Here is a 26,335-nt window from a genome sequence, read left to right as displayed (position 1 = left end):
ACTAGAAGGAAAGTGTGCATTTAAAGTGGTTTCAGCAAATTGCAGTGTCATTTCTGAAAGATATTCTGTAAACTTAAAAACATTAATTTACATACACTGATTAATGACATCACGGAGAAAAATGTTTCAAAGCAGACTTGTGTGAACCTGGTATTTATTATGTGTAGTATATGAACATGTTAATGTTCCGAGCAGCACAAGAAATAATAAAAATGACTAATAAGTAAGGTGCGAGTGCAAAACACCACGGACAGAATGAAGGCTCCTGAAAGCTGCGAAAAGCTCGTTTGTGTGGAAATGAAAGTGAAAGTGTGCAGAAGCGCTCCGAACACAAGTGACGCGCGCTCCGCCGCGCAGCTCCTCTTCCGTTGGCTCGGCCTTTGCGCGCTCCCGGGCCGCTGGGGGTTTCCGCTCGCTCCGCATTATCCTGCTCGCTCGCTGCTTTTACTTTCGACCCCGGAAAAGCCCGTTTATTACTATTGCTACTATTTCTATCATTATTGATTGTTAATGATTATTCATTGTTTGTGTTAATTCGACCGTGTTGAGGATTAACTTTTCAGCTTCCGCCTTTGCAAACCTCTACACCACAGGTAACTGCTGGTTTTATTTCAATAAAATGAACATTGATTGGAACAACAAATAAAAAGAAAATAATGCAAATATATTATTGTTCCAGAATGGGCTGCGTAGGTAGGGTCCGTTTGGTAACGGCAAAAGGGCTTGACCAGTTAGCGCTGAACTTTGTTCTTGTTTACAGCTGTCGCAGTGCGGACGGCTTCATTACTTAGGAATAATTTTAATTCGTATAATTATTCGTGTCAGGTGAAAGTGTCGTGGTTACAGTCTCATACTGTAGAATATTAAAAACAGAACCGACTCTCAGCCTCAGGCTCAGGCGCTGAATTTTGTGTCGAACACTACACGATTCTGAAAAATATGATGAGCCACTCTGTCGGAAAAGGAAGTATGTTAAGAAATATATTTGTGGGAGATGGTATTTCTTTAAGTTTTTTCTTTTAATAGTGTCTCTTGTGATTAAAAAATTACCTCTCGGTAATAAAGATACTTATTCTACACAATAGATTGCTCTCTCTTAGTTTCGTTTTCTTCAGCTGCGGAGCGCGCATCCCTCGGCTCCGCTCGTACTCGTGGCCTGACAGCCCTCTGTCGGCCAATGAGACAACTGGGGGTCTCGTCAACCACCAATGACAAGCTGTACCACAGAATATGGGCGGGACCAATATATTTTATAATACTGTACTCCAGAGAACCGTTGCAACTGCTTTCATGTACTGTATTATATTCAGCGATTAGTGTATAGTTTCATATATACTGTACGTCTTTGCCACGCGTTGTATGTGGATGGAATGTGAAATGAGGAATATAGATAGATAGATAGATAGTGTTATTAATTCCAAACAGATAAATTCTTCATCGATCATAATTGTACCGATGGCTATATATAATGACACTAGAGTCACACAGGATAAGTCAATATTGTTTTATTCTGCCTCTTATCTTGAATAAAGACAGGCAATTCCAGTTCTAAAGTGATTGTTTAATAAACTGAGAACACTGCACTTATGCACTCACATTTGTCTGGGCTAGTTTTGTTCCAGTGCACTCTCAAAACTGGCACCTGCTGCAACGGCATATACGACAATATTTCCCATTGTTACAAATATAAAAAAAAAATATATATCAGTCAGAGACCTAAGTAATGCAAAAAAAAGAAAAGGTCATGGCTAAGTAGTAAAACAGGTCATTGTGATTTTCCAGCAGACTGAATGTTATACTTTAGTTAGTTTACTTTATTCAGTGGAAACAAAAAAACATTTCTAAAAATGTCTGAAAAAATGTCCAATTGGCCGTAAGTCTACTACCACAGGACTGACCAACCCCCAAAAACTGATAAAAATTACATTTTTATCTGACAACTCTCCTCAGTAACTTAGAATGTAAGAGTTCTTTGTGTACAAAGCTATGTACATACAGTGATTTATTCTTTTATACAGCAGAGGAATGATAATACTGCAATTCAAGGTACGTTTCTAAAGGGAACTTCAGCAGGAGCAGGGCTGTGAAATCGGAACTTCATGATAGAGTAAACACTGATAGGATTAGGTGAATAGCCCAGAACCGCGCTGTCTAGACAGGTGAAACCCTTCTCACACCTTTCTTAATGTCTTCAGGTCACCATGCCAATAGAGAGAATGCGGATGCGGCCATGGCTGGAGGAACAGATCAACTCAAATGAAATTCCAGGACTTAAGTGGATTGACAAGGTGAGTGTGTGAAATCTGCATTCCGCTTTTCTGACACTGTTTGCATATCTGAGGTGCATGAAATGCTCCGGTAAACATGAAAGTAATTTTGGTAATTTACAAAAAGACAAAAGTTTTTAAATTGATGTGTTGTTTCTTGTACCTTAACATACATATTAATATAGTGTGTCCAAATGTTTATTGTAGAATGTGTACATTATGCTATTATTAACAAGTTGCATCTTTAGTCAAATGTATTTTCAGACATTTTTTGGGTGAGGTCAGTTTTTTCGTAGAATCCTGTTATTGTTAGAGTATCTTCGTGGCTACAAATGGAAAAAAAAAAAAACTAGGGTTATGGGTAGAGTAGAACTTGAATTTGTCTTACAGCATTTCAGTACACACATTTTGTAAAGCAGTAATTCTTGTTTTTTCAAAAGCAAATGATATAGTAACTATGCAATTCTTCAGAGCTATTTTCGCTTTTGTTTTGAAAGTATGTTTGTAATAACACCTGCAAGACATATGAACAGCACATTCTGAGCTGAATTTTTACAAGTGTCAGGCTATGTTGTGTTCGTGTTTATAATGAAATACATACAACACCAAAATACATTGATGAACTTAGTGAACCTCAAATGGACCTTAAGTATCTTCATTTATTAATCTGGTGCGTTTCTCCAAAGCAGCTTACAGTGATTTACCCATTATATAGGGGGGTAATTTTAGCTGTATTGATTTAAGGTAAGTACCTTGGTCAGGGGTCCTGCAGCAGAAGAATGGACTCAAAACCCAGTATTTTGAGTACAAGGTGGCAGTTCTAAGCACTGCATGACCTGTTGACCACAAAGATGTTTTCCATGTGCCTGTGTTTTTTGTACAAAGGTTGGACAAGTTAGAGGGGTGTAGAGGAACAAACTAAAAAGGAGGTGGCTTTTTTACCTGTAGGAGAAGAAGATCTTCCAGATCCCCTGGATGCATGCAGCCCGTCATGGCTGGGATGTGGAGAAGGATGCCCCGTTGTTTAGAAAATGGGCTGTTCACACAGGTAGTTAAGGGTCACTTTTCTACCATTGGCCAGGAGGGACTGACGAAGGGAAAACAGTCATTTGCCCTTCTGAACATGGAACAGACTCTCTCAGTTCATGTTTTCTGTTGCAACGTTAAACGGGGAGCCCTACCTCTCTGTTCCTCAAGCGAAAAGCAGTGTCCGCACAGCTGAAGCACTTTCATGTAGTGATAAAAAAAGGCTAGAGTGATTTTTGTCTTTAGGAAATGGACCTGAGGACCAAAGTTGGAGAAATTTTGAAGTAAACAGACATGTGGAGTATGGCCATTTGCTGTGTATTATGCTATGCCCACTGTGTTCCGTTTAGGCAAATATCAACCTGGGGTGGACAAGCCGGACCCGAAGACCTGGAAAGCAAATTTCCGCTGCGCCATGAACTCCTTGCCAGACATAGAGGAGGTGAAAGACAAGAGCATGAAAAAAGGAACCAACGCTTTCAGGGTGTACAAGATACTGGTGTCCTCAGAGCGGCACAGCAGGAAAGGTGAGAGATGAGCAGTCACATTCTACAGTGTAGGTCATGTGCTCACAGCTGTTTTTTCAGACCACCACCTTTTTGTGCAGTCAGCATTATGGACCATTGTGTTTTAGGATGTCTGTGTGTAATATAATTATAGATGATGTATTACATGCACCAAGGGGGGCGCGGTGGCGCAGTGGGTTGGACCGGGTCCTGCTCTCCAGTGGGTCTGGGGTTCGAGTCCCGCTTGGGGTGCCTTGCGACGGACTGGCGTCCCGTCCTGGGTGTGTCCCCTCCCTCTCCGGCCTTACGCCCTGTGTTGCCGGGTTAGCTCCGGTTCCCCGTGACCCCGTATGGGACAAGTGGTTCTGAAAATGTGTGTGTGTGTGTGTGTATTACATGCAGAGAGAAAGCATTCCTATTTCGAGAGGTTGTAAATGGCGTTACATAAATACAATCTCCCAGCTGCCTTTTCTCTTCCTTTGCGAGCGGGGTATCCATTACTGACTGCACATTTTTCTACTGCTAGACACCCCTTGGATTCTTCATTTGCGATGATTAAACATCCCAAAACCCAGCCTGTTGTTTAGGACTCAAATTGTTGACTTTGAAGCAAATCAGATGCAATATTCCCATGACAACGCAGTCATCCAATGTTTGCAATAAGTCAACCAGCGGAACAGTACAAATATCACGTGTTTTTAGTGTTTGGCTTCAGGTATACAGAAAAAAGAATCAGGATGTACTGAAACAGCTTGTACACTGAAGTAAAATAGGATAAAAAAACACAATCAGTCACATAAAAAAATCTGTCAGTATTTTGGCATTTAATTTTATGATCCTACAGAGGACTTCAAATGTAGTACTGTTTATTATATAGAGCAGCAGGTCAAAATTTTGGCATTATGTCATCATCATCATCATCATATTGTTGAAGTTTTTAATTCAAAATTTCCTTAGTTTCTGACTTTAATTTAAGAAAGGATTTTTGAAGATCAAAGATGGAAAACCAGAGAAAGTGATGGATTTTAGGCCTACTTTAGGCCCTAGAAGACCCTTGAAAAATGAAAGCTGACTATATTTGTGGTGTGTTATTATTTTATAAGAAGCGCCATGCTGTGTCGACATTTGTTACTCCGTCCACTAAATGTGATTATGTTTAATTTTTTAAACATCTAATTTCAAAGTTATTTTTTTCCTCTTGCACCTGCTGCAAATATCTGATATATATGATCTCCATTTTTTCTGCTACCCTTTGATAAAATAGTGCAACCAGACAGAAATAAAAAATGCTAGAGAGAAATGCTTTGCTTTTGTGTAAATTCACATCCCTTTCAGCCCCTTCATCCTCCCCCAGGTAGACTATTCTTGTACTGATGTAGTAAATGTACACATCATAAATGTTATTGCTTGTTCCCTAGGTAAGAAAAAGGCTGAAAAGGAAGAGAAAGGAAAGGTAAGACAATGTTCTACAGGAGATGTTTTCTTTATGCGTCTTATTTTATTTAATACAATCCTTTTATTTTTGGTGAGGGGGGGCAGTGGCACAGTGGGTTGAACTGGGTCCTGCTCTCCGTTGGGTTTGGGGTTCGAGTCCCGCTTGGGGTGCCTTGCGACGGACTGGCGTCCCGTCCTGGGTGTGTCCCCTCCCCCTCTAGCCCTTCGCCCTGTGTTGCCGGGTTAGGCTCTGGCTCCCCGCAACCCCGTATGGGACAAGCGGTTCAGACTCTGTGTGTGTGTGTGTGTGTGTGTGTGTGTCTTTGGCTATTAAAAATTAATTTTATGTGAATGTGTGAAAACAAGCATCCAGAGAATAATAAGCGACTCACATTCACAATCATCTGTCTCCCCATTCAGATCAGTCTCCAGGGTTCATGGAGCCAACCAGTGAAAGCTGGTCATGCAGGTGCCCAGGTGTTCAAGGAGGGCAGTGTGGTAGACAGCACAGTATTGACAGGTAACACAGCATCTCCACCCCTCTCCATTACTCCTTCTCGCCTCCTTTGCATGGGAATGAATGCATGAATGAATGAGAACTTTATCCCAGAGGAAATTGTACAGCCACAGGACAATAAACAAAGTCAACGGCTGGTCTGTTTTCGCTGTGACGGAAGGAATAGAGTACCCTGATAAAGTCCGTGAGATCGAGGGAAACTGCTGTGATTCTGCTGGTCAGTTGTATGAGAATGTTCTAGAAACACACACACACACACACACACACACACACACACACACACACACACACACAAAGCATCACACCAAGAACAAAAACAAAGAAACCACATTTTATATTTTTCTATACATTTTGTAATATTTTAATATTTATAACACACAGCTGGAGCATCTGGCTGCCACTACACATGGTGTCATCTTGCATATGGCCACTATATACAGTTTTATCTTCACTTTCAAATTGAGACTGTTAAGGCTTATTTTGTGAAATAAACACCAAATGCACACATGTTGGCCATAGTGTTTTCTTTTTTAATTTTTAGCATCAGTTTCAGTATACAGAGGCTTTCATTATGTTGATCACTATGACATTGATGGATGTACAGTGTTTAGAACGGTTACTGTCAGTGTTGTCTCAGTACAGAAATACTGACCATACTGTATACATTGACAGATTAAAGCATTTTAATGTAATTAAAAAACCAAGACATTCTTCCATCTCCTTTGGAATTTAATGGAAATCCTCACTTACACCTTCTCCTCATCAGATCCCTCCCGGCACCCGCCTCACAGCCCAGAAGTCGAGCACCTGGCCTTCAGTGAGCTACCAGATGTTGGTCAGACCATTGAAGTGATCACCGAGGACGAGGAGCAGTCTGTCAGCTCCAGTCACCCCTACCCCCTGCAGATCTCCCCCATCTCTTCATGCACAGGTCAGTGGGCAGAACTCCAGGCAAGCCTCATATTTCATGATCATCCCTCTTTTCATACTTTAGGTCTATTTTCAATGTGAGTGGCAGACTCACACACACACACACACACACACACTTTCTGAACCGCTTGTCCCATACGGGGTCGCAAGGAACCGGAGCCTAACCCGACAATACAGGGCGTAAGGCCAGAGGGGGAGGGGACACACCCAGGACGGGACACCAGTCCGTCGCAAGGCATCCCAAGTGGGACTCGAACCCCAGACCCACTGGAGAGCAGGACCCGGTCCAACCCACTGCGCCACCACGCCCCCTTATGAGTGGCAGACTCATTTCCTGTTATTCAATGTCCCATTACTTGGTTCTTCACGTTTCCAGTCCGCGGTTATTTACACCACTTATCATTAACTGGTCTGGATTTTCATTAGTGTGGTCTGTGGCATTTAGTCCAGTGCGATAAACTAGGACTGTGTTTGAAAATTGTGCCCAGCAGCTGTGTGAGCAAGACTGTCAGACACAGTGTACCCATGCTCTCACCTGCGGTCTGGCGCTCTACTGTCTTCCCTGCGATGTGATGCATTTACATTTTCATCCTCTGTTTTACACCATATCACACTAAGTTTACTTGATCAAGTCATTTTTTAAAATTTATTTTATCTATATTTTTGTTAATTGTTATTCACTCCTTTTCAGTCTGTCGCACAACTTTTTACTTCTGATATTAGGCAGTGTTTCGAGTGATTTTAGAGTGAACTGAAGATGGGCTTAGAAGGAATTGAAATGTTTACATCTAAGAAATAAAATAACTTCATTATCAGTTTTTTGGGGGGTGCGGTGGCGCAGTGGGTTGGACCGCAGTCCTACTCTCCGGTGGGTCTGGGGTTCGAGTCCCGCTTGGGGTGCCTTGCGACGGACTGGCGTCCCGTCCTGGGTGTGTCCCCTCCCCCTCCGGCCTTGCGCCCTGTGTTACCGGGTAGGCTCCGGTTCCCCGTGACCCCGTATGGGACAAGCGGTTCTGAAAATGTGTGTGTGTGTGTGTGTATCAGTTTTTTGGCATTCAGTCTGTTTTCAGGAACAAATTAAAACTGGATAACGGGATGTGTACATGTATTCGGCATCTCAGGAGTTTAGTCAGTGAATTATTCTCTCATGGACTCTGAAGCTCTGGGGTTATGGGTTATGGGACCTGGTTATGTCAGTATTATGTACCGAATGTTTCAGTTTTACCGCTTTTTTCACCGTAGCTTGTTTGCCAGGAAAAACCACAGTGTTTCACTCTTCCGCCACTTCCCCCACAGAAAGCGATACAGACAGCATCCACGGCGAAGAGAATGGCAAGAAGGTTAGTCTCACCTGTCTGAACACATACATCTGTTACATTTTTGTGTCTGGGACAGTTTTCTTTCCCAGCTGAAAGAAGCTGCAAATGTGAATTTCTATTTCATGCTCAGTTTTTAGTTCCGTCATATCAGTCATTATTTGTGCGGTAGTTTTAATTTCATGTAACTAATATAAGAGCTTTATAACAAACCTAAAAGCAATTTTATAAAAGCTCTGGAGGCAAAATGTTCAGCCAAAACACAGCCAAAAAGTTCAAACAAATTTGCATTTGTGTTGTTTTCATTTATAAAACTCTCCTTTTATTCTTTCATTTTAGCTTCAGTAATGAGTAATACCAAAGTAAAAATATAGATTTTTTGTATTGTTTTGGTGATCTGCACCTCAGGCAGCAATGAGGCACTAGTGAAGTCGAAGAAGGAAGAAAATCAGCAGAAAATCTGAAATCTGTGTGTAAGTGAGAGGTGGAGGTTGTCCTGCATTTCAGCGGCATGGATCTTTCGGAATATTAACTTGCATGGATTTTATAAGGCCTTAAGGAAATTAATAGTGTGTGTGTGTGTGCATATGCATGTATGTTTGCGAGTGTTTGGTGAGTGGACGGTGCACTGTTTGTTCACACCCACCGTGATGGGGCCAAGGCTGACGCACATTGCACCTAATGTGGCATTATGATTATGAATGAATGTCACAGGGTGGAATCTAAGCCACACAAATCTCCGCCTTTGTGGTGTGATTGACAGGGCCTGTGTGACACATGGGGCCTGAGCCTGCCAGAGGGGAAACCTCTCTTTAGCAACCCCAGGACAACGCCGCCCACCTGCCCGCTGCCCAGCATGGCTACTTTCGTCACCTCAGGGAAGGCTGGCTTTTCAGTGACTAGCAGCAGGGAGGCGTCCCTGTTGAGCCCCTACACCACTTGGAACTACCAGGCCTTTGAAGCCGTTCCTTTTCCCAGCACCTCAGACCAGGCTCCTGCCCACGAAGCCCGAGCCAGCGTGATCATGAAGACCTCGGACGCCTCGAAGTCCACAGTCAAGTCGTGCTGATCCAGGGACAGCTCCCAACCTGGCTGGACTGAGAAGGCTTTGAGGTCTTCTGGCTCCAACATGGACAAACACACTGGATCTGGAGTGGGCAAAATATTTCGAGGGCCATCTCAAGCAGCACAGATCCCCAGGACTGTAAATGATGTGCTTCATTTATATTTCATGCCGTGTAAATAATCCTTATGCTCTCCACTGTCTTCTCTGAATTTTACAGCACGATCATGGGCATACATTTGGAGCAGTGCAGGATCTCACCCCACATTGCTGAGGAACTGTCAGATGATTCCTTTTAAACCTTACCACTCTGAACTTAAAATGAAATGTGAGTTGTCAAATCCACTTCTGCTGTATGTTTTGCTGGAGGCAACGGCCTTGTGAGGGTCTCTGGGTCTCCTAATGAGAGTTACTCCGAAGACCCAGAAATTTTAGTGTCTCCTCTGTGGGACACTTTTGACTTCAGTGCTTTCTGATGTTGTAGCATGGCTGTCGAGCCACAGCAGACGTTTTCCTAATAAAGGCCTTCTCTATCAAGCTTTTGTAGCCTTTATTAAGGTTAATTTAAGTATGCACTTGTTTATGTGAACATTTTTAAATGACTTTTTATACTGTACATGTGGCAAAATCTTTAACTGTGTTAATCATGAATATAAATTTGCAGAATTTTTATATGTTTGTGCTCATATACTTGGACAGTATATGTATGGGTATGTTTGATTCTATAAATATTCATCCTGTGGATTATTAAATATGCAAATTATAACAGTTTCTGATCTATGTCTTTTATTGTTCTTTAAATGGTACATGAGTATACTAAGGACTAAATAAAAGAAACAAGCCGTTCATAAGGGGTTTCTTCTGCTCCTTATGAGTCACTGGGATAGAGCTGACAAAGTTAAAATTAAACATATAAGTCCACTAATAATCAGTTAATGTGAGCACCAGATAATCACAATGCACATATGAAAACTTTTTTTTTCGCTAAATTACACAATTTAACAATAATATCTGGTGTTTAGCCGTCAATATCAGCTCACATAAACACCTGCGTGAAATATACTGAAACAGTCCTATTTTTCTGCCAAGAGTCAGTCCTGGATTTGTCTGCTTATGGACCTTAATAAAGTTATTAAAACGGGTCATATTCTTTGAAGGTCTCTGTATAATGATGTGAATTGTTGCGATTTCTATTTGGGAACCACATACCACCACCTAATTCTTGATAAAATTGCTGAATTCGTATGTCACAGGTCACCAGAAAGCCATATACAGCTGTGCAACTCAGAGAGGGGAACAAGTCCTGGAATAAAAGCAGAAATGAAAATGTACACACTGCAGATCTGGCAAACTGTGCTTTGTATTTACTGTACCTGCATTAATTTTATTTTTTGTCTCGAGGCAGAAAAATCATGTACGGAACTGACTGGCAAGCAGACTCATGTAATTCACATAATGAATTCTAGATATTTTGATGAAACCAGAAATTAAATCTTGTTTCTGTTCTTGTGAGCTTATTGCATCTGTGTACTTTTCACTATAACCTGCTGCAATAAAACAGATAATAAAGAAACATTCTATAAAACTTCTATTTATGTCTGCAGTCATCTTAGCTGCGCAGTTTTTTAAATTCAGGGAATGTTTTACTATCAGGACTTTGCCAAGAACACCGTTTATTATGGATAATAAACAACCACAACAATAATTCTGTACTACATACTATAAGACACGAAACCTCACCGACAGTCAGCAGATACCAAACAGCCAGAAGAATAAAGCAATTTTAGAGTGAGAAGGAAAAAGATCATTATTCATGTTATTGACTAAGAAGTATTCATTCATTAATTTACTGAAACATTAAAAAGATGTTGTAGCAGTAATATAGTACAGTATACTAGAATACAAATGTATCGTTGACAGTGTTCCTAGGTAAATTCCATAGTGATTTATTTAAATGCATAAAAAGAAAAAAAATTGGACAGCATAAACATATGCATGCTGCAGGTACATTGTCACTGGCATTTGTTTTCAGTGATTTAAATGCACAACCACATGTTTACTTTAACAGATTATTACAGAATCTGAAGGCAATGTTGAAATTTGGATTAACTAGTTCAATACTATTTGTTCTTTAGCAAGAACTGTTTGTTCAGTACAGGGTTGTGCTGGTCCAGAGCCTATCCCAGCAGCACACAAGAAGGGTGTGACCCAGGGTACACTCTGGAGGGGACACCAGTCCAGCACAGGGCAATCACACACTTACACTTACACACACACTATGGACAATTTAGTCATCAGAACTCAAGAACCTTAAGAAAACAGCTTCTTAAGCTTCTTTCAAAAACAAGAACATTTCTGGGTGATTCTAAACTTTAGAATACCAGTGTAAATGAATTACTTTAATCAAGGACTAACCCAGACTTGTTCATACTTTCTAATTATAAATAACATTTCAGAATGATCAAATGTCCTTAAAAAACCATGTGCAAATAAAGATCATATTGATTCCGATTTGATTGGTATTTATTTCAGGCTGTTAAGATACAGTTCAGAAAAGGTGCGTATACACCTTTCTGACACTTAGATAAAACAACCCATGAACCCTCATGGACTTTCAGATACTGTTTATAGGTAAGTCCTTTCAAAATCTAACTTTAACTCCACAACATGAGCTGACAATTATTCACAAATGAAAGAATAACCTCAAATGCTTAAGTTACACAGGTACTGGAGTAGTGACATTTAGATTAAAATTAATTCCAGTGAAAGAAATCATTTATGAACAGCACGTGAATTTATCTGAGCTCAAAGGGCACTCTAGAAGCACTAGAAGCCCAAGAAACAGTAGAAGCCCCTGACACTGTGCAATGATTTATGCTTGAATAATAATTGACTTGAAAAGTTAAAACTTCATGATTCTGTTCTGACTCGAGGGCGCCCCTATGGGTAGGAACGGGAAGTGAACTGCAAGCAGTTATTTGCATATTATTTGCATGAAATTGTTTTACGTGCAACCAAAAGGAGGCAACTTGCAGTTACCGTGCACGGTACTTGTCAGGTTGCGTAGAAAGCCGAGGCTGGGTAACAGCAGGAAAAGAGAATCGTGTAAATCTTTCGCGAATTATTATATATCCTGGAAGCTTGGAATTACATTACAGCATTTAAATGCGAATTCAGTGGGCTTGATCATGTGATGACCAAGGTGTTACGTGTTTTACCGGAACTTCGTTATGGATGGCAATTGTAATGTAGATTTTATTCACTTTATCGAATAAAGTTATTTGGATAAAATAGTGACCAGCAGTTAAAGTCGCTTCTCCGCTTGATTCTTGAACGATGTATTATTATAATTATATTCCTGTGGCTGACGCTTTTCTCCAAAGCGACTTGCAAGTTGCAATGTTTTTACCCATGATTTTATACAGCTGCTGGGTAATTTTACTGGGGTAACTCAGGATAAGGACTTTGCCGAGGAAGGGGTACTACACTGCACTACTACAGCTGGGTGGTGGGGATTAAACCTGTAACCTTTGCAGCGCTAACCACTACACTACCAGTTGTCCCACGTTTATGAAGCATTAGGGCAACAATGTTTGTTTCCTATTTCCCATTATCAGCCATCGCTTCAATGTATCCATATAAGTAAGACAAGTACTGCAGGGAACTACAAAACCTGCCCCGTTGAAGATTAACGCGAATTGAGCGAACGGAGTGCCGACGGAGCTGGAGTGGCAGCCCGCCAGCCCCGCCCCCCCGGTCATTGGCCCCGCCCCCAGCCATTGGCCCCGCCCCCAGTGCTGGTCACGCCGCTCGGCCGCTCGCCGCAGCACTGGGCACCATGGCCAGGGGACGAGCGGTATCGTACGGCTCCCTGCTTCTGTGCGCCCTGCTGGCCGTCGGCGCGGCCCGGCCAAAGCTGCTGGTTCTGCTGCTCGACGGGTTCCGCTACGACTACGCGGACGCGCTGGAGCAGCTGGCCGGCTTTCGGGAGCTCGCGGAGGGCGGGGTGAAGGCGGACTACCTGACGCCCAACTTCCCGAGCCTGTCGTTCCCCAATTACTACTCCTTGATGACGGGTGAGATGACGGCTGCAGGACACGCGGCGGCTCTTCGGGGATCCTTCGTGTCTTTGCTGCGCACATCAATCATCATCATCATGTGTTTCTCAAATTCGCACTTTGCCCATGTGTGCATTTTGCTTGACAAGTTGATTGAGCTAGAGGTGCAGCTGTCCTATGTTGTCTCTGTCTGAGCTGGTGGTGGTGGCGGCGGCAATAAATTTGATTGTTGTTGCACCTCTCTAAACATTAAGTTGCAAACACAACGGGATGATGATAATAATAATACATGATTTTGTTTCTGAGACGCGTTTCCCCAAAGCGACTAACTTACAATAAGCCGGTACTTGCACTGATTTTTCCACATTTATTCAGCTGGGGGAATTTTTTTTTTCACTGTACCAATTCAGGGTAAACACCTTACTTTCAAGTACTACAGTATGAAGTGAGAACCTGGGTCCTTGCAGTACTGGCAGTGGCTTTTACCACTGTCCTGCTAACAACAGTATAATAATAATAATTTTTAATTAGTATTATTCACATTTACTCACTTAGCAGATGCTTTTCTATAAAACAATGTGCATCTCACAGACAAATACAAAGAGTGTATTACATCAGCCGAAGGAGAAAAGCAACATACAGTGTTAAACTACTTATAAGAATTTACCCATTTATACATCTGGGTAATTATAATTTAATATATTACTACTGTAAATTATTTTATGTTGACATTTGTAAGATAGTGTTACTTTTTTTTTTTTTTTTTTTTTTTTTTTACTTTATAAGTTAGAATTTTCAAGCAATAGGTGTTTCTCAGGTTCAGGGAAAGTCCCGTGTAGCAGCTGCTGCTGCTTGACAGGTATATTACACGCTGCTTGTGAGGAAGCTCGGCTTCTTAAGACTTTCCGCTGTGACCTGTGGACTTTAACTATGATGTCACAAGGCAGGTGATATGATTGCTTCCTAAGAAGATTACACACAGACAGCCCTGGAAAAGGTAGACGAGGGACATAGATGTCATACATTTTTATTAGCCATGACTGCTGTGATTTTTCTATGTTGGTGATAAGGCATTTTGAGCCTTGAAGGTTAGAGGTTTTGACACTCATTGGCAATTGTATATCTAAATCATCCTCCCGCTAAATGATTACATATTAGCCTCCTAACATGTATTGTGTATTCAGAAGTAATCCTGCATTTCAGAAATGAATTAATGGCCTTTGGCGTGATCCCTCTGTAATGACATCCTCGGACCGCAGAGTATTGCCCTGGAAGCTTGATCTGCAGTACACTTACATGGGTTGTGTTGTCAGTTAGAATTCAATGTAAAGAAATTGTGGGCGTCTGCAATTCAGTTATATTTGACCCAACTTGTTTAGTTTTCACCGACCTCACCGTTTTTAGGGTTGTACTGCCAGACATGGAGGGCTTCGTGAAACATTGACTGCAGCCCCTTCTCAAGATGTTTCTTTGAACTTCTTTGTAAATCTGAGCAAATATATAAATATATTGTATGGGCGACAGTTACGTACATCATCGGATAAATGAAAATAAGCGGCCAATTCAGTATGAACGCTACAAGAGGAGGGTCATCTGGACAAATAAGCATCCCTGTTTAAAAACAGAATGATGGCACAGCTGTCCAGGACGTGCCTATGATTATCCGTGCTTCAGTGTCTGAGGAGCGGGATCCCCTTACTTGCGGCTTGCCACCCCCACGCTGTGGATCTTCGGCACCAGCCGATGGACCACTCTGACGGGCTCCTGGGGGTGCGCAACAAAGCGTTGTCGCTCAGATTTACGATTACATTTATTCATTTAGCAGACGCTTTTCTCCAAAGCAACGTAAATCTCATAGAAAATACAATGTGTGCATTACATTAGGAGAAGAAGACACATAGTTGTAGATGTGTGATTCTTAAGTACAGTCAGTTTGTTTCTTTCCACCTTATGCACCAATGTTCATCACTTGAGTAGCTGCTTAAAACTTTATCAGAATATCAACGATTCCTGATCACTTTCCTAATAATTTTTTTTGGAGATACATATTAACATTTACGTTACATTACAGGAGTAGCTGTGTAAAGGATTGATCTGGGCATCTTCTTAAAGTTATAGTGCACGAACATTTACACCTTACATGATCTTAAGAGATCATGGGCGAAGTGAGTCTGGAAGAGGTGAGTTTTCAGACTCTTCTTAAATGTGATCAGTGATTCAGCAGTTCTGAGTGAGAGGGGGAGGTCGTTCTACCCCAACGGAGCCAGAAGAGAGGACCTCCGTGCTTTACCTTTCATGCATGGGACCACCAAGCGGACAGATGTGGAAGAGCGTAGAAGTCTGGTTGGGGTGTAGTGGAAGATCAAGTCTTATAGATAGCTGGGAGCAGTTCTGTTGATGCAGTTATAGCGATGATCAAATGTGTCATCACCTTCAGCACAGCTGACATAATCCGTTCCATCTCACATCAGATCAGTTCATGCACGCTAACAGGTGCCGTACCATTGCTCTCGATATTATTTATTTATAATATGTATATTTCAAGCACGAGGTGGATCTGATACGTCAGCGAATATTCCCTTTAACACACGTAGTAGGCTTCGCTACTCAGATCTGTTCCTGAGGGGGCTACGGTTACAGAGAATGTTGCAGTCTTGACTCCAAGGATGACTACGAGGAGGATTTGCTGACGTGCGTTGTTCAGATGGAGCCACATTCCGCTCGACAATACGCTGATTTAGTCCGAGATGATTCTGCCGTGGCGGTAACAATATAACCAGACAAAAGAAGACAAAGCCAACCTGCTGTAAGGCCCCTCAGCGCTGTGCTCGGCCATAATCGGGCACAAAGGGGGAGGGAGGCAGCGGGTGAGAGGGGCCAGCGGTGCGTTTTGAAACCCAACATTTCAGAAGGTCAGCAGGAACCCGGGCAAATCAACCTTCCACAATGGCCGCTGTGTTAGTTAGCTTCCGTGTGTTTGCATTAGCTGTAGGAAACACAATTCTGCTAGTTATAGAAGCAGGCATTTCCGTTATTGCCGTCCAGAGTTATTTCAAGCATAAGGTCCAACATTTTAATGTACGGTGACACTGCGAAAAGCTCCCTTAAAAAAAAAAACGCCGTCGTCGCGTTGTTTTTCTCAGACGTGCGCAGTACGAGAGGGCGGTTCGGCGAGTTGGAACGTCACGCTTTTTTTGGGAGTCGTGCCCCTTTGAGGTGCTGCTGAAACGCTGTCTAGCAGTCTTCCGCTGAAGTGCTGTACGGTGCTGCTTGAAAATGCGTGAACCCTATAGCAATGGTCATTACTTGTGTTTAAAATTTTAAAATAAATGTGCAAAATCTGAACCTTAAACGTAATAAATGATCACAAATTACACACAGAATTTCCTCTAAAGCAACATATGGAATTGCTCATTACACAGCTATTGTGTCACATGAGAAGGACTGATTCTCATTAAATTACCTTTACATGGTGAAACTAAGGGACACAGGGGCTTCACATACTTTCAAGCAGCACTGTGCTATTAAAAATGTGTAGAACCCGTTAAATGAATTTTAAGCAAAATATAATCAGTCCAGACTGAGTGACAGTTGAATGCAGATTTATGTATTTATGCTGATCTTTCTGTATCGTGGCCGCGCTGTATAAACGGAACGGGCTCGTGGTGCGTTGCAGAGGGCGTTGCTGTGGGCTAATAAATCCCTGCCAAAGGTTTTATTGTCATGTTTTTCCCAGGCAATTGTGTGTCGTTCAGGCTGCTGATCTCGGTCTAGTGCAAGGCAGCAGCCCGCGTGGTTTCATGCTACTGCATCCTAATGCTCAAATGCTGCTGAAAATATCAAAGTACCCGCAACTCGATGACACTCCAGGGGTTTTGGTCCAAAAGTAGTCTCACAAACACAGTGGAAAAATTAGCCCTAATTGCTGGTGCAAACAGCGGTTGGTGAAAGAAGGACGGCTTAGGTCCCGGTTTTCTCAGGACTTGTGGAAACACAGCTGTGGGTAATGAACTTTGGCTATGGTTCAGTCTGGTTCAGTATGGTTCAGTTCCAGCATCACAGCCCCAGCAGTAATTAAATCACTCCTGCAAAAGTGAAGCCTTTCAAACAAATGACATTTCTGAATTTCAGTTTTTAGAGAATTATTCCACTAAACAAATGCTTTTTCTCACAGATTTTCACAGCAAAGGGTATTCAGTCTGAAACTGTACAACATCACCAAGATTGGTTTTTTGTCTCGAAAATGAAAACTCAGAGTCTCCATTCTCTTAAGAACTTGCTGTTACACTACTGACAAATATTTTTACTTTTTATTTGCTTTAAGTACTTTGGTAAATTCTGAGCTCTAACTTCATAAAGATTAAAATGAATTTTGAGTAGTGGCAAATATGAAAGTTGAGGGTGGCAGGTGGTCAAGTGCTGAAAACCGCCACCTTGTATCCAAAGAACCCAGATTCAAATCCCACCTCCTGCTCTGGTACCCTTGGTCATGGTACTTACTCTGAATTGATAACAGTAAAAATTACCTAGCTATACAGTATAAATGTATATCATCACAGGTGCCTTAACATTGTAAGTTGCTTTGGAGAAAAGTCCATCCATCCATCCATCGTCAAGAACCACTTGTTCCGAGCGAGGTCGCGGCGAGGCTATCGACCCGGCAATACAGGGTGCAGGGCCGAAGGGGGAGGGGACACAACCAGGATGGAACGCCAGTCTGTTGCTAGGCACCCCAAGCAGGGCTCGAACCCCGACCCGCCACACAGTGGGCACCAGCTGAACCCGCTGCAACCACTGTACCTTTTGGAAAAAGTGTCAGATAAACCATTTTTAATGTTCATTTGTCCAGTTATCATCCTATGAAAGTTTTTGGTATGCTTTAGGCCGGTACTGTGAAGTGCACCAGATGACGGGCAATTACATGTGGGACCAAGCCTCGACAAAGGAGTTCCTTATCGGCACCAATCCTGATAGCCACCTGCCCATGTGGTGGGAGGGCTCTGAGCCCCTCTGGGTCACCGTGCAGAAGCTGAAAAAACACGTCTTCATGTATTATTGGCCTGGTGAGGATTTTGATCATCTCCTGCATGTTCAGTAAATGGATAACAACTTAGAAGTAGAAGGTGAAATGAGGATAAGGGCATTTAATTGAAACTGAGGACATGGATAAGAAATTACATTAACCAGTTCTGCCCCAAAATAAGGACAGAAATCAGAAATCAGATTACCCCTTGTTTTGGAAATGCTTAGCTTTCTGAAACCAAGAGGAATCATAATCATTCATTGGAAAGGCATGATTGACAATTTAAACTATGCTACATATGACTTTGGGCAGACATCTATTTTTACTTTGAATTAGGTTGTGAGGTGCCAATTCTGGGGGTGAAGCCAACGTTCTGCGAGGAATATGTCGGCAGCCCGTCAGAAAAAAACTTCACCGATGCAATTGAGAATGCTCTCACTGCTTTACGGTAAGAAATGCCCTGGTCGTTTTGGATTTGCTAAAGTCACAAACTGTGGTCTTTTCAGGTGTCGTAATTTCATTCCATCTGAGATTTCCGCTAAATCCGATTTTCATAATCTGTTTCCCAGTGTGGTCGATTCTGAGGCGGAGGTGGCCATATGGGACAGGTTTTCCCAAAAAAAACCACAGACAACTTGGGGTCATGGCCTCTTCACAACAACAGGAAACATAAAAAAACCAGAATATCTAAAAAAAAACCAGAAATCATACCATAAATCTAACCATACCAACCATACCCATAACCAATACCAACCATAAATCGTAAAAAACCAAGGTATCTAAAAAGCAGAACCTTTGTAGACTACTGGGAACCCTCCTGTTCCAGCCTTTACTGCCTCCCCAGTTGTCTTTCCATGTCAGACCAGCTGCCATTAAGTCCATGCTGATCATCTCCCAGTTGGCTTGGCAGGGGTTCAAGTGGAGAGCTGGCCATCACATTCAGCCCTACCCCATTCCATAAGTTAACTGCCCAGCAGCTCACACAGTCTTGTTTTTACCTTAGTCTAGGTCAACATCACTCAACAAAGAGTATCATTTTGCCAGTCACACGTCATCCTGTTACCACAACAAGCCTTTCCATAGAATTACACCAACGGTTTCTGTATTTTAAAAAAAACTCCTCCAGAGGAGTATTTTTGCAAGCAGTTTTTCAAGCATATTATTTAGCCCTTGAGCATGTGTAAATACAGCCCCATGCGAACATTTCTGTCCATAGGTCTAGTGCGGGCATGACCAAACACCTTCCTGTCAGGATCTTTTCAAAAGCACCCTGCCAGTATGATGCCAGGTTTTTACTAATCAAGCCAAAATATTGTTTGAGCCATAATGAGTGTAATAACTCTCGTCTTCTGTATGTTTTTACTGCATACTTGGAGTATATGTGAGGGGAAAAATCAACCTCCCTGTGCGCTCTTGGTGTCTGGTACCCTTGTGTTGAGATGGGCCAGGATCTTATGGTGCACCTGTTATAGAGAATAGTTTCTCAGCATTTGTAGAAGAGATGTGTTTGGGGAGGTGTAGAGTTTCTACTCCCGTTGAGCAATGTGAGAACCGTTTTTTTCCTCCGACCCCATGGACCTTGTTATGTTATCGACAGGGACAACGCTGATATGGCTGCAGTGTACTATGAGAAGGTTGATGTGGAGGGGCACCATTATGGACCACTGTCCCCACAGGTACAGGCAGCAGTTCGCTTTGTGGATTCTGCCCTTCAGATGCTAAACAGGAAGATCAAGGTCAGTTCTTTGCGTTGGACTCCTTTGGTTGGTATTAATATTTTTTATGAACACCCTGCTCAGCTCACACTTCTACCAGCATGTTGCCATGCAGAAATTCAGTTTCGAGCATCTTGCTCTAAGGTGTTAGTGCACTCGCCCTCCTGAATGTTAGCTGACAACCTTCATGTTGCGAGTTAGAGAACCTGAACTACCTTAAAGCCGCTTTGTGCTTTTATAAATGCATAATCATGAGGTTACGAGGTTATAATGAAATTCACTTTGTGAGTGATCGGTCCAGAGTTGAGGAGTAACGACTGACTCAAGTGTCCGCTTCTCCCAGCACAATGACGGCAAACTGTTTTGAAGGTTCCTCTAGAACATTCATAGAATCTGTCCAGACCTCTTTCTAGCTCCTGTTTCAGGCTGTAGCAGTATGTCACCCAGATCACTTTAAGCCCCGCTATCTTGTCATTTGGCTTAAATTTGGTAAAATGACCTCCCTCTCTCCCTCAGAACTGCTAAATCCTTCACAACATTCAAGATGAGTCTCAAAAACCCATCTCTTTGCAACCATTTCTCTCCCAATCTTCTGACAACCTCTTAAACAAGCCCAAGACTACCTGACTATGAACATAGTTTGGCTACCTTTTTAATTTTTTTCTGATAGAATGGTACATGTATCCCTTTTTTCCTCAGGAGAAAAACATGCAAGACAATTTGAACGTGATTATTTTCTCTGATCACGGCATGACCGAGATACAGTGGATGGAGAAAGTCATTGAGCTCAAATCGTACATCAACATGTCTGATATTATAAAAATGATGGACCGGGGACCCGTTGTTAGTCTGTGGCCAAATCCAGCCAAATCTGAAGCAGTGAGTAGCTCAGTCTGTGTCCTGATGGTTGCGTCTTTATTCAGCTCAGCATATAGGTAATTGATTTTTTTTTAATGAAGCATAAACAGGCATTATTAATAACTCTTCTTTAATCATTCACTTTATTTCCGTTACTTTTTACTCTGAATGTTTTTCAGAAACTAAATGTCAAATTTATGTACGTGTACATAAATTTACGTATGATTTCACACGTATCAGACCACTCTAGGCTACACTCCACGTAATACAGAACGCAAATCAATACATAAATCAAACAGGACATTTCAGTGCTGCCCTTGCTTAAATATTTTGACTGTATGCTTAAGGTTTACAGAAGTCTGAAGACTGTGGGGAATATGAAGGTGTATAAGAAGCAAGAAATTCCAGATCGATTTCGTTATAAGGGTGGGAGGTTTGTTTCAACTTTGACCCTTGTGGCTGATCCTGGCTGGTTTATCACTGAGGTATGTCAACTAGATTCTTCTACATTATGTATTCTGTCATAAGCAGTATATGGATTAATTTCCCAAACTGTTTGTTGTCTTACAAGGACAACCAGATCAAGTGTCTCTGAAAAACAGCCATGCTTTCTAGAGCTGAGAAATAATATAAACTCATAAACCTCTATGATTCTGTGACTTAATTTGTTATTAAAAATGAATCAAGAATATGCAGGCACATCCATAAAACTGAGTGTGTAATTTTTTATAGTCTGTAAAGTACTCTAAAAATTTCCTCACCTTTTTCAAAGTATATTTGATCGGATCTTTCTGCCAGCTCTAGTGGTATATGAATGGAGTTTGAGAGAGAGAAAAAATGACACCAGTATTATTTTATGTCATTTATTTTTTTTTGCTGTGGAAGATGATGAAATGTGCAGCCATAGATGTGAAAAAGCAATAGGCCCTCACAGTCAGAAACTTGTTGCATCACCTTTAGCTGCAATGACTGCAACTAAACAATTCCTGCAGCTGTTGACCAGGGCCTCACATCACTGTGGATGAATTGTGGCCTACCTCTTCGTGCAGAACTGATTTAGCTCAGCAACTAAGTTAACCCCAGACTTCAGGTGTTGCTGTGCCATTAGAAATCAGCTGTCACAACATCAGAAGCAAGAGATCATAACATATAATTTATGGCTGTTGACTGATGTCATAAAATGAGACAGATATTAGGGTTTTCAGTTTTTTGAGTACGGAGAGCTCTTTTCAGCACTGTATCCAAAGCAGGAACATTTTAATCCTAGATACCAGTGAAGGCTATTGACCGTGAGCTCAGGTGAGAATTGGGCTTCACTCAGGCATTGTGCTACATCTAATGTCATTACTCTTCTAAATGTAGAACGACCATGTCCTTTATCAGACTGCACCATTCAAAACCTGACACGTCAAATTCCATGGCCTGGAGCGGTTCTTCTGGCTGAGATGCTGGCATTTCTCACCACGGTGTTCAAAACTAACAGTGCTCTAGTGGGATGTGCTGGTGAAACAACAATGGAACTTGAGGTCCTGAAGCAGCAGCTCAGAGTGAAAGCTTTTACTTAATAGGGCTTGGAGCATGTGCCAGACACAAAGGCATTCCACGAGTGTGAAGGCCAGCGTACGTGAAAAGAATGTACGGCATGAGCCATTAAGACATACCCCACCTTCCCCATCACCACCATAACACAGCCCCCCTCTTGGACTCTTGTACATGTGGGCAGCATTGTTCCAGGTGCTTCCAGCGTAACATGGTGGTCACACTTCTCCCTTCCGTTGCAGAGCATCGAGAAGCTGCCTTACTGGCAGAACGGCACTGGAGGGACCCAGGGCTGGCAGCATGGCTGGCACGGGTACGACAACGAATTTGTGGACATGAGGGGCTTCTTTCTGGCTTGGGGACCAGGTAAAGACCAGTACAGCCATCGCAGCAGCTGTTTGTATTCTAATCAACAGATGCTAAAAGCTTCTGTTTATTTTTAATAGCATTTTCTTCACTTATTGATTTTTTTTTTTTTTTTAAACATTTTTTGTCTGTAGCGGAGTGAATGTGATCTGCATTTCACAGTCAGCCATCAGTTGGCAGAAAACACACCAAAACAGTGTAGAAGTGTTAGACTGCCTTCATTCAACACCTTTACACAGTGTTCACAGCCTGATGTTTGTGAGTGTCTGCTATGAATAACAAGATATTAAATGCTGCACAATTATGGGATGCATTGTCAACAGAATTAAAGAGGAGTTTGTGGAGACTTTTATTTTCAGTCATTTCAAGTGCAGTCCTTAAAAATTAGTTTAAATTGCATTGTAGTTCAAAATTAATAAAAATGTTAGTAAAAATATTGTACACATTATAGCTCTATCAGAGCTATATCAGGTCAGAAGATTGTAAAGACTACACACACTTATGGGATGAATCAATGGTTGAGACTGATTAGGAGGTTGTGGAAATAATGGAGTTTTAAATTTTCAGTCGTTTGAAATTAACTTTAGTTTTATTGTCGGTTGAAGTTAAGGCAACAATAATCTAATACCTCTTACAGAAAATTTTCTTTTTTCTTTTTTAGCTTTTTCTTAGGTTTTTACCGAACTTAAGTGGCAAAGAAATCAAGGGATGTCTGTATTAGTAAGCTTTCATTGATTGTGAAATAGTGGTGTAAATGACTGGAATTACAAACAAATCGAAGTACAAATGCGCTTGCGGTCCCAGTTGTGTTCGTAAGTTGACCAACTGCTGAATATGGATCTAGTATGTTCTTAAAGTTAGACCTCTAGAATATGGTGACATTGTGTAGTGCGTATCATTACTGTATATCCGTTTATCAGATGCTTGATGAAATGAGCCAGTTCAGCCGCTCGAGGAGACTAATACCTACTCTCTTCTTATGTGCCTTCCTTCACAGATTTCAAGAGGAGTCTGCGAGCAGCTCCAATTCAGACAGTGGATGTTTACAATGTCATGTGCAAAGTGCTTGGAATCGAGGGTCTTCCGAACAATGGATCTTGGTCTCGGGTAGAGTTCATTTTAAGCGGAACGTCTAGCTGGACCCGACCCAGTCTTCTCAGCAGCAGTGCCCTTGTCCTCCTGGCACTGGCTCTATCCCTCTAGGTGAGGAAACCATAACCTGATTATTCTAAACTGTTTTTTACACAGTGATTTTCATAAGATTTAAATTTATAGTTTCACATGCAATATCCAGTTTTGTACCTTTGCGTAGTTGCCAGTGTCCAGCGGCACTGTTCTTGACTTATCTATTGCTAGAAGGGAAATATTTAAAGTCAATATGAATATTTTGAAAAATTAAGTTAACTTTTTCCCGTGGCAAAGCTGTGATGCTGACTTTTAACTGCATCACAAGTGTTCTATTAAAATTCTCTACCTTTTCCAAAAGTATATCGGTTGTGTTTGTTCTGTCTGTATTTTGTTTACCAGCCAATTTTTGTTTAAATAAAATTCTTCTGTTTTGTCCAATGTGCCTGTAATATGAAACTATTCTGCACTGTAACTTTAGAGATTAGTTGTTTTTTTTTTTAGCTGACTTCCAGTTAAGTTCGTCATGCATTAATGTTTTTTGAAGGATTCCACTTTCTACTAATTTGATGTATTGATTTAAAAAAAAATTAAAAGTAAAATCAGAAATGTTTGAATCCATATACAGTTCCTGATTGCCGCTGAAGCGTAGGCCCTTATGCTACGCTGTGTATTGAAATCACTCCTAGAATGTTATGTCCCACAGATGTGGCATCAGCTTTCATGTATGTTTTCATTTTTAGTATGTCTAACTTTCCAAATTCTAAATTTTAGCAAAGTGCCTAAATGTTGTGGTGTAATCATGAACTTGCTAAAGAAAAAGTGTTTCATTCAATTACAGACTTTTGCAATTACATTCGTAAACTTAATGTTGCTTGTTTTTCTTAAAGTTTGTGCACAGAATTTAAATTGTTTTAGTCTATGAATTGTGTTACTCTTTGGTCATATAGCTCCCTCTGTGGACCACTACTTGACACAACAGCTGTGCAAAAGCAAGTCAATAATAATAATAATGATAATAATAATAATAATGTAGTTATTATCTTACTGTTGTTGTTTTGTTGCTATTATTATGTTCCTACAGTCTCATGCCATTGCATGAACTTCCCACTTTTTTCAAGACAGCAACATCATGGGAAATACATAACCAAACATATAAGCAAATATATAACCAAAACTTTATTGTGTTAAAAAGTAACACAACCCCGAAAGGGGGAAGATCACATACACTACAACAACAGTAAACACCATTAACTACACAAATATTGGACTCTCAAATATTATAGACATCAGAAAAAAAAATCCCTAATTTCTCCTTTATTCAAATCATACTAAATATGACATTTACAGTATGACCTACCGTAACAATTTAAAAAAATCGTCGCTGGGCTGTTAAAAATCCATAATGTTAAGGGAAGACATTTCACGGACTGTCGTCATTGTCTATGAAATACTTTACAATATAATTACAGCATCCTTCTGGATGAATGTTACAGCAACCAGACCAGGCATTTCAGTGCAAACATGTTTATACAAGGCAGTCTTGGCTGCAGAACTCCCTTTTGGAAAAGAAAAGAAAACAGGTGAGTAGGAAAGGGCTTAATGAGACAGACCTTCTTCGCGTGCGTCCTTGAGTTCAGTCCCCTCGCCCAGCTGGGCGTCTCTCCTGCGCTTACCATTGTTACATGTCAACTAAATAGCATTAACAATAATGACCTGACAAGGAGAGAAATAAAATACCAGATCTAAACTGGGCTGATTGCGAACAGTGCAACGTGTTGGCCGCCAAAACCGGATGTCTGCTCAGTGGTATTAAGAGAGAATAAATAAAATAAATTAAAAAACAAACAGTGACTGGCACTCTTTCTTGGCCCTTAGTCGGAACCAGAGTCCCTGGATTCATACACGGATGCGAATCCGCAGGGTTAGCACATGCACCCCTGGTGACAAGTTTCATGGCAAACCTGAAATTAAACCATAGCGAAACCTCGGAGCCCCTGAAAGGGCAGTGTCAGACATATGAAGGACCTTGACAAGTCTTGTCTATTTGCTGTCATACAAGTCTTGGAGGTAGTTGTGTATGTGCATGTGCGTGCGTGTCGATCTACAGAGCTCAAAATGAGTAGATGACAACCAAAATGTCACAAAAGTTGAGGGACCGGTGTTCATTCAACATGTTATAAAGCCACTTGCTGCCCGCACAACGATACGTGAACAGGACAAAATACCACAGTTAATAGCACCAGGAAAACATGGAATTCGTGAATCACCTGAAAAACAACATCATTTTTAGAGCCCCAGCTACTACTGCAGAAATAAGACATTACGTGTGGCGTCCGGTTGAACTCCTCTAAATGCGTGAATGGATTTTTCTGCGTAAAACAAATGCTGCTACTATTGAAACAATCACCTGTATAACATATAAAAAAAAAAACCGAGCGGCCATCGGCCTGGACGGCTGCATGGACGTGGCAGGCGTGGATAAATGCTCTCTCCGAATGTTCGTAAACCGTGCAGGCCGTTGAGCCACCAGCTTTTATTGAGTACCTGACTCACAGCAGATGCACAACAGGAAATTGCTCCCACCAAAAC

The 26,335-nt window shown here is 41.5% G+C and overlaps 2 protein-coding genes and 1 long non-coding RNA gene across 6 annotated transcripts; 2 read left to right on the top strand and 1 right to left on the bottom strand.

Moving 5' to 3' along the window:
• The first annotated feature begins 371 nt into the window (after window positions 1–371).
• Window positions 372–9,756, top strand: LOC108925965 (interferon regulatory factor 2-like). 4 transcript variants are annotated; one of them, XM_018738361.1, is made up of 10 exons: window positions 372–593; window positions 2,196–2,288; window positions 3,216–3,315; window positions 3,644–3,820; window positions 5,218–5,252; window positions 5,654–5,753; window positions 6,517–6,681; window positions 7,977–8,020; window positions 8,405–8,469; window positions 8,760–8,841. In XM_018738361.1, exons 2-9 carry the CDS (start codon window positions 2,202–2,204, stop codon window positions 8,420–8,422), a joined length of 726 nt encoding a protein of 241 aa, XP_018593877.1. In that variant the 5' UTR covers window positions 372–593; window positions 2,196–2,201; the 3' UTR covers window positions 8,423–8,469; window positions 8,760–8,841. The 4 variants fall into 4 exon arrangements, with proteins under 4 accessions (XP_018593877.1, XP_018593876.1, XP_018593875.1 ...); XM_018738360.1 differs by having other exon boundaries at window positions 7,923–8,020; XM_018738359.1 differs by lacking the exon at window positions 8,405–8,469 and having other exon boundaries at window positions 8,760–9,756.
• LOC108925966 (uncharacterized) lies at window positions 2,506–3,285 on the bottom strand. Its single transcript, XR_001965446.1, has 3 exons — window positions 3,210–3,285; window positions 3,020–3,103; window positions 2,506–2,593 (listed from the first exon to the last, which is right to left on the bottom strand). It is a non-coding gene; the product is annotated as an uncharacterized LOC108925966 (long non-coding RNA).
• Window positions 9,757–12,757: 3,001 nt separating the features above from the next.
• On the top strand, window positions 12,758–24,142 carry enpp6 (ectonucleotide pyrophosphatase/phosphodiesterase 6). Its single transcript, XM_029250595.1, has 8 exons — window positions 12,758–13,135; window positions 18,001–18,180; window positions 18,477–18,588; window positions 19,738–19,876; window positions 20,555–20,734; window positions 21,061–21,198; window positions 22,495–22,618; window positions 23,616–24,142. Exons 1-8 carry the CDS (start codon window positions 12,898–12,900, stop codon window positions 23,819–23,821), a joined length of 1,317 nt encoding a protein of 438 aa, XP_029106428.1. The 5' UTR covers window positions 12,758–12,897; the 3' UTR covers window positions 23,822–24,142.
• The last annotated feature ends 2,193 nt before the right edge of the window (window positions 24,143–26,335 follow it).

This window comes from Scleropages formosus, chromosome 3 (assembly GCF_900964775.1).
Source record: "Scleropages formosus chromosome 3, fSclFor1.1, whole genome shotgun sequence".
NCBI lineage: Eukaryota > Metazoa > Chordata > Actinopteri > Osteoglossiformes > Osteoglossidae > Scleropages > Scleropages formosus.
Note: the sequence above shows the minus strand (reverse complement) of the source record. Positions and strands in the feature narration are given on the sequence as shown.